The 17,090-nt window shown below is 32.8% G+C and overlaps 1 protein-coding gene across 1 annotated transcript; it reads right to left on the reverse strand.

The window, feature by feature from the left end:
- Nucleotides 1–8,870: 8,870 nt before the first annotated feature.
- LOC132718143 (uncharacterized) lies at nt 8,871–16,623 on the reverse strand. Its single transcript, XM_060701768.1, has 3 exons — nt 16,458–16,623; nt 9,790–13,365; nt 8,871–8,896 (listed from the first exon to the last, which is right to left on the reverse strand). Exons 1-3 carry the CDS (start codon nt 16,510–16,512, stop codon nt 8,871–8,873), a joined length of 3,657 nt encoding a protein of 1,218 aa, XP_060557751.1. The 5' UTR covers nt 16,513–16,623.
- Between the last annotated feature and the right edge of the window lie 467 nt (nt 16,624–17,090).

A 17,090-nucleotide genomic window follows, 5' to 3' on the forward strand; every position in this document is an offset into this window, starting at 1 on the left:
AATAAAAAAAAAATAATGAATAAATAAATAAACAAATAAATAAATAAAACAATAAATAAATAAAAGAACAATAAATAAATAAATTAATTAAAATAGAATTTGAAAAAATTAAATAGATAAACAATAAATAAATAAATAAATAATGAATAAATAAATAAATGAATGAACGAACGAATGAATGAATAAATGAAAAAAATAATAAATAATTGAAAAAAATAATAAATAATAGATTAATTAATTAATTTAACAAAAACAAAAAATAAATAAATAAATAAAAAAAAAATAATAATAAAAAAAAAATAAAAAGATTCTTATGGGACCTTTCACATTCCATAACCTCTATTTTGTCCCATAATATACTTAATGTCTGAATCTTGGTATATGTTTTTACGTGTCGTATGAACTCTTCAAGACAAATCTCTTATTCAGGACAATTTACAAAAGCATTAAAAGTATTTTACACATTTGGATAAAGTTTAAAATACCGGGTACATGGTGCTTTTTCACACAATTTTTTTTTTCAAGTAAAAACAAAGATATCGATAAATTAAAATATTACGTGTATCAGCAAGTCATGTGGGTTGGTCACCAAGATTGAGGATTAACAGCCCAAATATATATTGACAATCTTAATGGTAAAACACATGATTTAACTTAACAAAAGTACACATACATGGACAGTCTTAATGGAAATACACAGAAATACACATAGATGGAAAGAATTAACAGAAATACACATACATTCACAGTCTAAACGGAAATACACTGAAATACATACATACTTAAAAGAAATACACATACACGACCAGACTTAACGGAAATGCACAACAATGCACATACACATATATGGACAAACTGAACAGACATTCACAGACATAGACAGTCTGAATGGAAATACACAGAAATTCACATGCAGACTTAACAGAAATACACATACATTGACAGACTGAACAGAAATACGCACACATGGACAGACTGAACAGAAACACACATACATGGACAGACTAAACATAAATACACATACATGAATAGACTAAACAGAAATACGCATATATGGACCGACTAAACAGAAATACACATAGATGGAAAGACTAAACAGAAATACATATACATGGACAGACTAAATATAAATACACATACATGGACCGACTAAATACAAATACACATACATTGACCTACTAAACAGAAATACACATACATGGACAGACTAAACATAAATACACATACATGGACAGGCATTACAGAAATACACATACATGGACAGACTTAACAGAAATACACATACATGGACAGACTAAACAGAAATACACATACATGGACAGACTAAACAGAAATAGGCGTACATGGGGAGACTAAACAGAAATATATATACATGGACAGACTTAACAAAAATACACATACATGGACAGACTAAACAGAAATATAAATACATGGACAGACTAAACAGAAATACACATACATGGACACACTAAACAAAAACACATATACATGGACAGACTAAACAGAAATACACATACATGAAAGTCTTAATGGAAATACACATACATGGACAGACTAAACATAAATACACATACATAGACAGACTAAAGAGAAATACACATACATGAACAGACTAAACATAAATACACGTACATGGACAAACGTAACATAAATACACATACATGGATAGACTAAACAGAAATACATATACATGGACAGTATTAACAGAAGTACACATACATGGACAGACTAAACAGAAATACACATACATGGACAGACTAAACAGAAATAGGCGTACATGGCGAGACTTAACAGAAATATATATACATGGACAAACTAAACAGAAATACACATACATGGACAGACTAAACAGAAATATACATACATGGACAGACTAAACAGAAATACACATACATGGACAGACTAAACAAAAACACACATACATGGACAGACTAAACAGAAATACACATACATGGACAGTCTTAATGGAAATACACATACATGGACAGACTAAACAGAAACACACAAACATGGACATACTAAACAGAAATACACATACATGGACAGACCCTTAACAGAAAACACACACACATGAACAGACTTAAAAAAGAAATACAAATACATGGACAGACTAAACAGAAAAACACACATACTATGGACAGAGTTAACAAGAAATACACATACATGGACAGACTAAACAGAAATACACATACATGGACTGACTAAACAGAAATACACAGACATGGCCAGACTAAACATAAAATACACATACATGGACTGACTAAACATAAATACACATACATGGCCAGACTAAACAGAAATACACAGACATGGACAGACTAAACAGAAATACACATACATGGACAGACAATACAGAAATACACATACATGGACTGACTAAACAGAAATACAAATACATGGACAGACAATACAGAAATACACATACATGGACAGACTAAAGAGAAATACAATAACATGGACAGACTAAACAGAAATACACATACATAGACAGACTGAATAGAAATACACATACATGGACAGACTAAACAGAAATACACATACATGGACAGACTAAACAGAAATACACATACATGGACAGACTAAACAGAAACACACACATGAACAGACTTAAAAAAAAATACAAATTCATGGACAGACTTAACAGTTATACACATACATGGACAGACTAAACAGATATAAACATGCATGGATAGACTTAACAGAAATACACATACATGGACATACTTAACAAAAATACACATACATGGACAGACTAAACAGAAATACACATACATGGACAGACAATACAGAAATACACATACATGGACAGACTAAACAGAAATACACATACATGGACCGACTAAACAGAAATACACTTACATGGACTGACTAAACAGAAATACACATACATGGACAGACTTAACAGAAATACACATACGGCGAATCAGTAAACATTATATTTTCACATGTACTTTGACACAGAATACTTAAATTAGATTTACACTTGTAAAGTATTGGTGTCAGTTTTGGAAAAGATGACTCTACTTTGGAAAAAAATAATTTAGTCAAACATTTAACCTTTCATTGAGCGTAAATCTATATCGAAGCAAGGGAACAAGAACATGCTGTTTTTCATTTTCTATTAATTTAAACAATATCGGATCGTCACATACAAATAAATAAATAAATAAATAGATAAATAAATAAATAAATAAATAAAAATAAATAATGACTAAATAAAAAGAAAACAAATAAATAAATAAAACAATAAATAAATAAAAGAACAATAAATAAATTAATTAATTAAAATAGAATTAAAAAAAATTAAATAGATAAACAATGAATAAATAAATAAATAAATAAATAAAAAAATAAATAAATAAATAAATAAATGAATGAATAAATGAAAAAATGAATAAATGATTAAAAAAATAATAAATAATAAATTAATTAATTAATTAAAAAAAAAATTAAAAAAAAAAATAAATAAATAAAAAAAAAAAAAAGATTCTTATGGGACCTTTCACATTCCATAACCTCTATTTTGTCTCATAATATACTTAATGTCTGAATCTTGGTATATGTTTTTACGTGTCGTATAAACTCTTCAAGACAAATCTCTTATTCAGGACAATTTACAAAAGCATTAAAAGTATTTTACACATTTGGATAAAGTTTAAAATACCGGATACCCTGTGCTTTTTCACACAATTTTTTTTTTCAAGTAAAAACAAAGATATCGATAAATTAAGATATTACGTGTATCAGCAAGTCATGTGGGTTGGTCACCAAGATTGAGGTGTTAAAATTTAATTACATCCAGTGAATTGATAATGTATATAGGACTTTCCAAAACAGTTATAATTCAGAGCGGGCGCTGTGGTGCAACTTGGTAACACTGATTGTCTACGGATAAAGGGGTAGCAAAATTCTGGAAGTTCAATCCCCGCTACTCCACTAAAAAGACTGAACATAGATTAAGCTTTAGAGACTGAAAGAATAAAAACACACAAATAACACACGCACACGCACGCGCACGCGCGCGCACACACACACATTTAACGCAACAGCATATAAAACAATGTAATGGAAATACACAGAGATATACATACAAGGACATACTATACACAGGCATACATTACCGTACTAAACACATAAAAACTGAAATATACATACATGGGCAGACTATATACAGAAATACACATGCATGGACAGACTATATACAAAAATACACATACATGAACAGACAATACACAAAACAACACATACATGACCAGAATTAACAGCCCACATATACATTGACAATATTAACGGTAAACACATGATTTAACTTAACAAAAGTACACATACATGGACATTCTTAATGGAAATACTTATGCATGGACAGTCTTAATGGAAATACACAGAAATACACATAGATGGACAGAATTAACAAAAATACACATACATGCACATTCTAAACGGAAATACATTGAAATACATACATACTTAAAAGAAATACACATACATGGACCGACTAAACGGAAATGCACAACAATGCACATACACATACAATACAAAAATACACATACATGGACAGACTGAACAGAAATACACATACATGGACCGACTAAACAGAAATACACATATATGGACAGACTAAACAGAAATACACATACATGGACAGTCTTAACGGAAAAACACATACATGGACAGTTTAAACATAAATACATATACATGGACAGTCTTAACGGAAATACACATACATGGACAGACTAAACAGAAATACACATATATGGACAGACTAAACAGAAATACACATACATGGACCGACTAAACAGAAATACACATACATGACAGTGCCTTAACATAAATACACATACATGGACCCGACTAAACAAGAAATACACATACATGGATAGACTAAAACAGAAATACACATACATGGACCGACTGGAAACAGAAATACACATACATGGACAGAGACTGAACAGAAATACACATACATGGACCGACTAAACAGAAATACACATATATCGACAGACTAAACAGAAAATACACATACATGGACAGTCTTAACGGAGATACACATACATGGACAGACTAAACAGAAATACACTACATGGACAGACTGAACAAAAATACACATACATGGACCGACTTAAACAGAAATACAATATATGGACAGACTAAACAGAAAATACACATACATGGGACAGACTAAACAGAAAATACACATACATGGACCGACTAAACAGAAATACACATACATGGGACAGACTGAACAAAGAAAATACACATACATGGACCGACTAAACAGAAATACACATATATGGACAGACTAAACAGAAATACACATATATGGACAGACTAAACAGAAAATACACATACATGGACAGTCTTAACGGAAAACACATACAAGGACAGTTTAAACATAAATAACACATACATGGACAGTCTTAACGGAAATACACATACATGGACCGGGACTAAACAGAAATACACATACATGGACAGACTAAAACAGAAATACACATACATGGACAGACTGAACAGAAATACACATACATGGACAGACTAAACAGAAAATACACATACATGGACAGACTAAACAGAAATACACATACATGGACAGACTAAACAGAAATACACATACATAGACAGTCTTAACATAAATACACATACATGGACCGACTAAACAGAAATACACATATATGGACAGACTAAACAGAAAAACAGATACATGGACCGATCTAAACAGAAATACACATACATGGACCGACTAAACAGAAATACACATATTTATGGACAGACTAAACATAAATACACATACATGGACAGACTGAACAGAAATACATATACATGACCGACTAAACAGAAATACACATACATGGACAGACTAAACCAGAAAAACAGATAACATTGGGGACCGGGGGGGACTAAACAGAAAAACACATACATGGACCGACTATACCAGAAATACACATACATGGAACAGACTAAACAGAAATACACATACATGGACAGACTAAACAGAAAAACAGATACATGGACAGGAACTAAACAGAAAATACACATACATGGATAGACTATACAGAAATACACATACATGGACAGACTAAACAGAAATACACATACATGGACAGACTAAACAGAAATACACACATACATGGACAGACTAAACAGAAATACACATACATGGACAGACTAAACAGAAATACACATACATGGACAGACTAAACAGAAATACATATACATGGACAGACAATATAGAAATACACATACATAGACAGACTAAACAGAAATACACATACATGGACAGACTAAACAGAAATACACATACATGGACAGACTAAACAGAAAAAACAGATACATGGACAGGGGACTAAACAGAAATACATATACATAGACCGACTAAACAGAAAAACGGAATACATGGACCGACTAAACAAAATACACATACATGGACAGACTGAACAGAAATACAACATACATGGACCGACTATACATGAAATACACTACATGGACCGACTAAAACAGAAATACACATACATGGACAGACTGAACAGAAATACACATATCATGGACCGACTATACAGAAATACACATAAATGGACCGAACTAAACAGAAATACACATACATGGACAGACTGAACAGAAATACACATACATGGACCGACTATACAGAAATACACATACATGGACCGACTAAACAGAAATACACATACATGGACAGACTAAACAGAAATACACATACATGGACAGACTGAACAGAAATACACATACATGGACAGACTAAACAGAAATACACATACATGGACAGACTAAACAGAAATACACATACATGGACAGACTAAACAGAAAAACATGTACATGGACAGACTATACAGAAATACACATACATGGCCAAGGGAATACAAGAATATGTCTACATATAATTCAACGGAACTGGACATACAATGTGACTTGGATATGCACATATAAAACGATGATTTAAAAGAATAGTAATTGTATGTGTCAAAGGAAATCCACTATGGCCCATAAGCTTAAAACATAAATATTTGAATTTCTTACATAGATCAGCTGAGGGATTTAAAACAGAAATATGCATATATATGAAAAAGGTAATTAAGAAATTTATTCAGGAATAAATTGAAAATTGTATTGTTTGTGCTATTCTTAGCCAGATTTTAGTAAAAACCAATGCAACGTTTTACAGTTTGGAATCATTTTTCTCATTTTGAATCATTACTTTGGAAAAAAAGGAGTGAGCGAGTGATCTGAAAATAACACAAAATAACTAGACCTACATCAAATTAAACATTTATCACGAAACAATTGTCTACTTGCGATGTCTAACAATTCCCTAAACAAATTTAATTGGACTAAATAGCATATTCTTATAAAAAAAATTATGGGGCATGCCCCCAGATCCCTCTGAAATGTTGCCTGCGCATGAATATAAACCCAATTACGTCTCTGCCGTATGAAGTGGGTTGAAGTTTATTTAAACTAGTTAGTTTACTAAGTTGATTTAAGTTTAATAGGAAATCGAACGGATACACGGATTTCGTTGATTACGATTTTGTCAGTTTAATCAATGGTTATTATAAAAGGGAGGTAAAAGAAATTTACAAAACACTAAATTTTAGTACTTTAATTTGATAAAACATTAAAACAATATAAATTATAGAAAATATGAAATAATGTTCAATTAATCATAGCAAATTCTGATGATATTTTGTACTTGATAAGCCTGATTTATTTACATTATTAAGATTTGATATATACCATAATTTATCCTCACTCTTCAGTAGAACCACCGATCAATAAACGTCTATTGACGGTATTTCTTTTGACTCGTTCACAAAATTGGCAACAAATTTGATGGATGGGAAAATTTATAAATTCAGTTTGTTTCATATATCACTGCCACTTTGCGTGATCGTGCATTACTTGCAAAGCTCAAACTCATGCCGAATGTTTGTGTTACAAAATCAAGTGTCCTTTGCTCAATTCCTATTAACAGTGATAATTCCTCATTAGAGCATGAAGGGGACTTTATATTCGAGTTCTAGTAAAGATAAATTGTCAGTCAAAACCGCCATTATAGGATCCCTTTAAATCAATTATGTATGTAGCCTATAAAAAGAGACCAATAATTTCTTGAAAAAGCCGTCCGGTCATCGGGACCCACGTTTGATTTCTGGACGGCGCAGGTCACTTTCGTTGTTGTTGATCGTGCATTCATTTCTACAGTCATTCGCACTGTACCTCTGCTCTGGTATGTACAGAAGTTTTAGTTCCTTGTGAAAGTGAATGCAACTAGTACTGGTAAACTGCTTTACAGCCTGCCCAGAAACGATGCGGTGGTTGAACTGTGCTCTGGTAAATTCAATATGGCTAACTGCCGTGATCTGGAGTGAAAACTACTAACACCACTGCCAGAACCACCATATTTTTCTTGAGGGTGTATGTTTGTTTGTTTGTTTGTTTCATTTTACGCCTTTTCCCAACAGTATTTCAGTCATATAGGCGGGTAGATTCCTAACCATCGTTCCTGGAAAGCTACACCAGTACTAGACTACCTTTCTCCGTGCTAAACTACCAAAGCATCTCCCGGGGATCGAACACACGCCAGAGAGGTAACTGGATTAGAAGTCATCGACTCTAACCCCTCAAACACGGAGGCTGTCTTTAAGGGTGTATGTTGGGGAGGGGTGTATCTATTATTTACATTCAAAAACTATATAGATCGAGCTATACATATAAAGATATTTTGGACAGATTTTGTCTGATTTAGATACAATCTATGGCTGAATAAAAATAATAAAGTTGAAACCCATGTTCCTAATCTTTATTTCAAGAATGTTGAAAATGAAAATAATTTATATCCAAAGTCTTTCTTCTAGTCACAGTGCTCGGCTGATGCTGGTATCTGAAATAATTGTATAGAGAGATAGATAAATAAATATAAAAAGTCGAATCTTGGTTTAATCAGCATCGGGAACCGCCCGAAAAAATATGGAGATAAGGAAATGTAAAGAAATAAAAAAAATAAAGGTGTGAATAAGGAATAAAAATAGAAAATAAATTTTTAAAAAAAGACAGTGGAATAATTAATGTATATTAAAACCTAGATATATTAATATAGTAAAAAGGATTGTTTGGAAATGTTGGAATATGGTAAGTTTTAATTTAATTATAAATAAAATGAATGAAATGAATGAAATGAATGAAATAAAAAGGAATAATAAAATTTTAATGAAAATGAATAAATGAATGGATAAGATGAAAATGGAATGAATAATATGAAATAATTGACAATGAATAAATGGATTTGAAAATGAATGAACACTGTCCAGTCAGTCAACTAAAAGGTTAAATAGGCTCTATTAAAATTAAAAAATTGATATTCGTACACTTTTTGTTCCGTGTATCAAATCATGGGGTTCAAAGCATTTAAAAAATTATATTTAATTTAAAAAACATCAATGATTTTTAAGGGGCTTTCAAAAGTTATTACCCGTTTTTGTAAGTCGAAGTGTAGATCCTCTTAATGTAGATGCTCATAATACCAAAACAGGTTTATTATAAAACGGCATCAACAACCATTTCAGGCTTTGGTAATGAAATTAATTAGTTATCTTCAAGGGGCCATGCCTTTTGGCTCTTGTTTTTTATTTTCAAATTATATCCCTTTTTTCCTTGGGGAAGAGGCTTAAAATCGCTTCATTCTGGCCAAAAAATAAACATTTCCTTTCTATTTTTCTTTTGTTCTACCGGATTTAATCATACTCTGTTTTTCTATTTTTATTTAAGTTTTTTTACTATCTTTTTGTTTTGTCAATCTTTCTGACGTTTCATCAACTGCACCTTTTTCTTTACTCATTGAATCATCTGACTCTTTATCTAGAAAGTCACCAAACGTATCCGGGCCGATATCATCTAAAGTATCGCTGTCATTATCGGCTGCTCTATCTATAAATGTATCACATGGAATTGGACCTCTTTGATCTTTGTCAAACACATCTCCTAAGAAATTGCTGTCTTCATCTGTGTTACCTGTATCTATATCTACAAATGCACTCGTCGGTTTGCTTTCTGGTACATCCTCTAGTTGTTTGTCTTTTGTTCTCATCTCTTTAGTTGCTGATACAAATTCATCAAACATTTGTGTGCCTCGTTTTGAGATTACAAAAATTTCATCCAGATAAATATGCATATCGTCTTCAAGTGGAAAACCAGTTTCATTCGAAGGTCGAATGTGATTTGGTTTAGAGACACCTGCCTCTTTTTCAAATGTAATCTGTAACATTTCCTCTTGATAAGCTTTACCTATGTCTTCAAATGAAGTTGTCCCCTCTGCATTAAGACGTGTTTCATTTAGCTTGTACAAATGAGTGTTTATATTTGGCCCAACCAGGATTTGATTATCAAAACTTGGTGCAGTAATTCGAGCAATTTCCTTATCATTCATATGTTTTCCATGTACGTCATTCTTCATGTCAGATGTTAAAACTGTCCCAATTATTGATTGAATACTTTCATCAGTGGCACCAATGTCGCTTTCGGTATCTACAGATTTGCTTTCTTTCAGAGGTTTAGTGTCTGATATTGTATCAATACCACTTTTGTTTTCCGTTGGTGCCTGAGCCAAAAGATGGTCGAATAGCCAAGCCATCTGTCTATCACCTTTTTCTTTACTCATTGAATCATCTGACTCTTTGTCTAGAAAGTCACCAAACGTATCCGGGCCGATATCATCTAAAGTATCGCTGTCGTAATCGGCTGCTCTATCTACAAATGTATCACATGAAATTGGACCAAGCACAACTCCAAACAAATTGCTGTTTTCTTCTGTGTTACCTTTATCTATATCTACAATTGCACTCGTCGATTCGCTTTCTGGTACATCCTCTAGTCGTTTGTCGTTTGTTCTCATCTCTTTAGTTGCTGATACAAATTCATCAAACATTTGTGTGCCTCGTTTTGAGATTACAAAAATTTCATCCAGATATATATGCATATCGTCTTCAAGTGGAAAACCAGTTTCATTCGATGGTCGAATGTGATTTGGTTTATAGACACCTGCCTCTTTTTCAAATGAAATCTGTAACATTTCCTCTTGATAAGCTTTATCTATGGCTTCAAATGAAGTTGTCCCCTCTGCATTAAAACGTGTTTCATTTAGCTTGTAGAAATGGATGTTCATATTTGGCCCAACCAGGATTTGATTATCAAAACTTGGTGCAGTAATTCGAGCAATTTCTTTATCATTCATAGGTTTTCCCTGTACGTCATTCCTTATGTCAGATGTTAAAACTGTCCCAATTATTGATTGAATACTTTCATCAGTGACACTAATGTCGCTTTCGGTATCTACAGATTTGCTTTCTTTCAGAGGTTTAGTGTCTGATATTGTATCAATACCACTTTTGTTTTCCGTTGGTGCCTGAGCCAAAAGATGGTCGAATAGCCAAGCCATCTGTCTATCACCTTTTTCTTTACTCATTGAATCATCTGACTCTTTGTCTAGAAAGTCACCAAACGTATCCGGGCCGATATCATCTAAAGTATCGCTGTCGTTATCGGCTGCTCTATCTACAAATGTATCACATGAAATTGGACCAAGCACAACTCCAAACAAATTGCTGTTTTCTTCTGTGTTACCTTTATCTATATCTACAATTGCACTCGTCGATTCGCTTTCTGGTACATCCTCTAGTCGTTTGTCGTTTGTTCTCATCTCTTTAGTTGCTGATACAAATTCATCAAACATTTGTGTGCCTCGTTTTGAGATTACAAAAATTTCATCCAGATATATATGCATATCGTCTTCAAGTGGAAAACCAGTTTCATTCGAAGGTCGAATGTGATTTGGTTTAGAGACACCTGCCTCTTTTTCAAATGTAATCTGTAACATTTCCTCTTGATAAGCTTTACCTATGTCTTCAAATGAAGTTGTCCCCTCTGCATTAAAACGTGTTTCATTTAGCTTGTACAAATGAGTGTTCATATTTGGCCCAACCAGGATTTGATTATCAAAACTTGGTGCAGTAATTCGAGCAATTTCTTTATCATTCATAGGTTTTCCATGTACGTCATTCCACATGTCAGATGTTAAAACTGTCCCAATTATTGTTTGAATACTTTCATCAGTGACACTTATGTCGCTTTCGGTATCTACAGATTTGCTTTCTTTCAGAGGTTTAGTGTCTGATATTGTATCAATACCACTCTTGTTTTCCGTTGGTGCCTGAACCAAAAGATGGTCGAATAGCCAAGCCATCTGTCTGTCACCCTTTTCTTTACTCATTGAATCATCTGACTCTTTGTCTAGAAAGTCACCAAACGTATCCGGGCCGATATCATCTAAAGTATCGCTGTCGTTATCGGCTGCTCTATCTACAAATGTATCACATGAAATTGGACCAAGCACAACTCCAAACAAATTGCTGTTTTCTTCTGTGTTACCTTTATCTATATCTACAATTGCACTCGTCGATTCGCTTCCTGGTACATCCTCTGGTCGTTTGTCGTTTGTTCTCATCTCTTTAGTTGCTGATACAAATTCATCAAACATTTGTGTGCCTCGTTTTGAGATTACAAAAATTTCATCCAGATAAATATGCATATCGTCTTCAAGTGGAAAACCAGTTTCATTCGAAGGTCGAATGTGATTTGGTTTATATGCACCTGCCTCTTTTTCAAATGAAATCTGTAACATTTCCTCTTGATAAGCTTTATCTATGGCTTCAAATGAAGTTGTCCTCTCTGCATTAAAACGTGTTTCATTTAGCTTGTAGAAATGGATGTTCATATTTGGCCCAACCAGGATTTGATTATCAAAACTTGGTGCAGTAATTCGAGCAATTTCCTTATCATTCATATGTTTTCCATGTACGTCATTCTTTATGTCAGATGTTAAAACTGTCCCAATTATTGATTGAATACTTTCATCAGTGGCACCAATGTCGCTTTCGGTATCTACAGATTTGCTTTCTTTCAGAGGTTTAGTGTCTGATATTGTATCAATACCACTTTTGTTTTCCGTTGGTGCCTGAGCCAAAAGATGGTCAAATAGCCTAGCCATCTGTCTATCTTTCTTTTTCATACTTGGAATGTCTCTCATAAACTTTTCACCACTTTCATCTACAATCTTCTCAATATCTTCACTTTTGCTTGCCTTTCGGTCTTTACCTTTGTTTCTCCTTTGCTGACGAGCGTCTGTGAACTTTCGGGTGGCATATTTCACTGAAGTTTTCAACTCCTTACCATTCTTCATACCAAACTTTTCTATAAATATACCACATCCGTTCCCTATACCAATGTGTAATACGGCTTTGTCGAACGTCGTACTGATTGGAATGATGACGTCATCATTGTTAGGACTAATGAGGATATCTGTAACAAAAAAAACATTGAAAAAAAATTGAAAAATAATGTCAAAAAAAATATATTGATGTATTTTGAAATTTCTGATTTTTTTAACACGAACATTGACGACGGATTATAACTGTTGTCCGGTGTTTCTCTGGAGTAGAGGTATACCTTATAACGTTTACACCATCACCATATACTTATTACGTTGTCTCTATTATTTTTAGCGCGAAATTGGTAACGATGGATTGAGTTATCAAGATGAAGAAGTGTTTCTAGATGTACCAAGATAATGTTTGAATAGATAAACACAAGCTAATATGGGAACCAATTCTTCCAGATTAACCAAGGAATTATATAAAAGGTGAAATAAGTACATTCATTTTGCATTTTGTATGGAAGTCAAATATTTCTTTGATTACCTTTTGTTTCTATTTTGGCAAATTACATGTTTTTCAAATTCAGCACTTCTGACATAACGTACTAAGGGTCTTTCAAGCTTTAAAACCATTATTTAAACATTATATATTAACTCATATTTGCCCTTTCTAAAGAGACATGAATTTATTCATTTCTAAGGCATAATGTGCCTTTAAACAAATTTATATGTTTGTATATTTTTTAATAGCGAATTAACAAACAAGCCACAAAAACACGAACATTCAGTAATTATTCATTGTAGACGCTTCGGCTATATGCCTCCATCAGTGCGAAACATAACAACAACAACAACAACAACAACAACAACAACAACAACAACAACAACAATAATAATAATAATAATAATAATAATAATAATAATAATAAAAAAATACACACACAGTGAATGGTACATGCAATGTCACGTCTACGTGATTTAAAACCCTACTGCATTTTATTTTATGTAGCGGACCATTTAATTTTAATTTTATTTTGTATACGTAAATATTCTATGTTACATGTAAACATACAATTCTTTCAAAACCGAAACCATATTATTGAAACAATTTAAAGTGACATTATGCCCATCCAAGGGTATATAGTGAGTGGACGGGTGAAGATCAAAATAAGTTTTCATTTTGCAATAATTCCATTTAATTTGATAATTAAGTTTGCATAAACAATAAATAACGCAAAGATTCAAACGAAATTTCTGTAAATATCCATAAAAATTTAACTATAACGCTTAGTTTATAAAAAGAGTGGGGCAGTCTTTTTAAATTTTAGGCAGATATATAATTTTATCCTAAGCATTTTCGAATATCAACTGTTGGTCAAACACCATATTGAAATATTGATTCTTTTGAAATATAAAGTCAATTCAGCTCAACTTGACTTTGATAATATGAGCATAATGGCACTTTAGTTTTACCTTTTATAAACTTATTATCAGAGCATTTCATTAGATACAGTATAACTCTATGTTCCTTATAGGCACTTTATGACTCAGATTACTTCTTAAGAAAGGGCAAATATAAATTTTATAACGTTTAAATAATGGTTTTAGAGCATGTTAGCTTCTTTTTACGTGAAGAAAGTAGCGCTGACTGAAATATATAGTTTGCCAATAAAGTAGCAAAATGTAAACACATTAGTATTTTGACTTCCATACAAAATGCTAAATCATAATAAGTGTACTCATTGCCAAAAAAGAAACAGAAGAAAAAGGTGGCTCGAGTAATTCATCAATGAGCAACTTTTTTTTTATTTAAAATTATTAAAGTACATCAAAAATAATTAGCCATTCACTCAAAAGAGAAACAGAATGCGAAATTAAAATTACAGAGAGATTTCTCTTTACAATAATCATTTTTAAAGTCAAAATATCTTTATATTTCATCAGTTCACAAAAGTGACAACATGATACATTCCAAAAATTAAGAAAACATTAATTATGGGTAGAAAATAGTACAAAGCAGGCTAGCAAAGATCGGATTTTAGAAAAGTGAGGATCCTTTCATAAAGAAAAGAAAAGTTAATTTTACGTTTCTTCTTTTGTATAGAATTTCAAGCCTAATGTTATTTCCGAGAAAGTGTGAAGATATAATTATATTCAAATAAGAAAAATTGATTGAAAATTGATAAAATAAAAAAGCTCAGAGGCGGAGAAAAGTTTATTGATACGAAATTATTTCCAACGGGGAAGTGGTGGCCTAGTGGTTTAGGTCCGCCACTCAATCCAGTGATCATGGGTTTGAGCCCTACTTGGGTCACGACCATGTTTCTTTATTTGACACCAGCACTGGTAAGTTCTAGGAAGCGGACTCGAAAGTGATTAATATAAGTTGCAAGAACTTGTTTCACAATCGAGCTTGAATAAATATGTTTAAACTAAATTAAAAAATATGATAAACAAGATCATCAAGGAAATGCGGCGTTCAATGAACGCAGCCCCCACCCGACCCAGTAACAAGAGCCAGTGGCAAGGAGCCCAGGAGGACCCCAAACAAAAACAGGAAATGGCATAAGGTAGAGTACGGGCAGGCAAACCACTACCTACGAATAAATAATAAGTAACTGATAAGGAACTAAAAGAAAACAAATGGATGAGTGAATATTAGGCCCATAAAATCAAAAGGCACGGGGGAAGGGAACATGAGACCCGGGAGGGAGGGGGAATAAATAGAATAAATAAAAACTAGGGGCAAATGGGAAGATACTTACCGTTGACGAGAAAACAACAAGAGACACAAAAGTGTCACCAAAACAGTATAAAACAACATAGACAAACATCTGAGGAACACAGAGGGGCGTCGCCTTTGAACGGTCAGCAACATAAATACTGCTGGGGAGTTTAAACCGGTTAATGGTGCACTAAACCTCATACTTAGCCCCACCATGTTCCTATAAACGAGACAGTGTAAATAAAATGAATCCCCGCCAAGTGAAATTCTAACAGTTGTCATGGTTTCAAAAGGTGAAATAAGTAAAACATCGAAATGCTCATATAGAAACATACAAAAGAAAACCCAATGACCATAACAAAAGTACTCAATGTCTTAAAGGAAGACAGAGCAACAAGAAGATCACCTACAAGGGCCCGACGAAGCAAGACAGAAGACGAACATTAAGGCAATTCAGTAAAAGTAAACTATTATTTAAAGATAATTCAGATATACAATGTATAGAAAATTTACCTTTAAATGTGCTATTCGCTACTCCTCGGTTATCATGTACTGAGACTTCTACCATTTTGTAGGTATTTTGTCTCAAGGCTCGTTCCCGATGGAACCGATCACCCTAGGGTTGGGACTACCCTATCCACTATCTAACCCAATGATAGATTCTATTATTCTGTTTGTTACGTCACAATCAATAAATGCGCCGTCCAATCATAATGCAGCATTATTGGACGTCATGACGTCCAATCTCCTACGCAGTGATCTCCCCTTATCAGTACAGAGATAATTACAATTCTGCCAAGGGAGGTAATCACTGTGAGGAGTTTGCATGACGTCTTGTTCCGCAACAGACGTTATTTTGTCAAACGTTGAAGAAGTATATTCTAAATGGTATTTAAAATAAATAAACAAGAATTTTATCATGTCGTTTAGAGAAAATGATAAACAGACGTAAAAAACGTGATAAATAGAACATAACAGAACAGAACAGATATTTTATTTTTGACTTGTACGATTATACATCGTCATACATAAATAAACAATTTTACAATACATACTAACATAAATCACAAGTGTCTCTTTCAAATATATATAGAGGATGAATTATTAATATATTAAGTTGTATCTACTATATCTAAGGTATTTCTA

This window comes from Ruditapes philippinarum, unplaced genomic scaffold (genome assembly GCF_026571515.1).
Source record: "Ruditapes philippinarum isolate M1 unplaced genomic scaffold, ASM2657151v2 ctg4286_1_1_1_1, whole genome shotgun sequence".
In the NCBI taxonomy this organism is placed as follows: domain Eukaryota; kingdom Metazoa; phylum Mollusca; class Bivalvia; order Venerida; family Veneridae; genus Ruditapes; species Ruditapes philippinarum.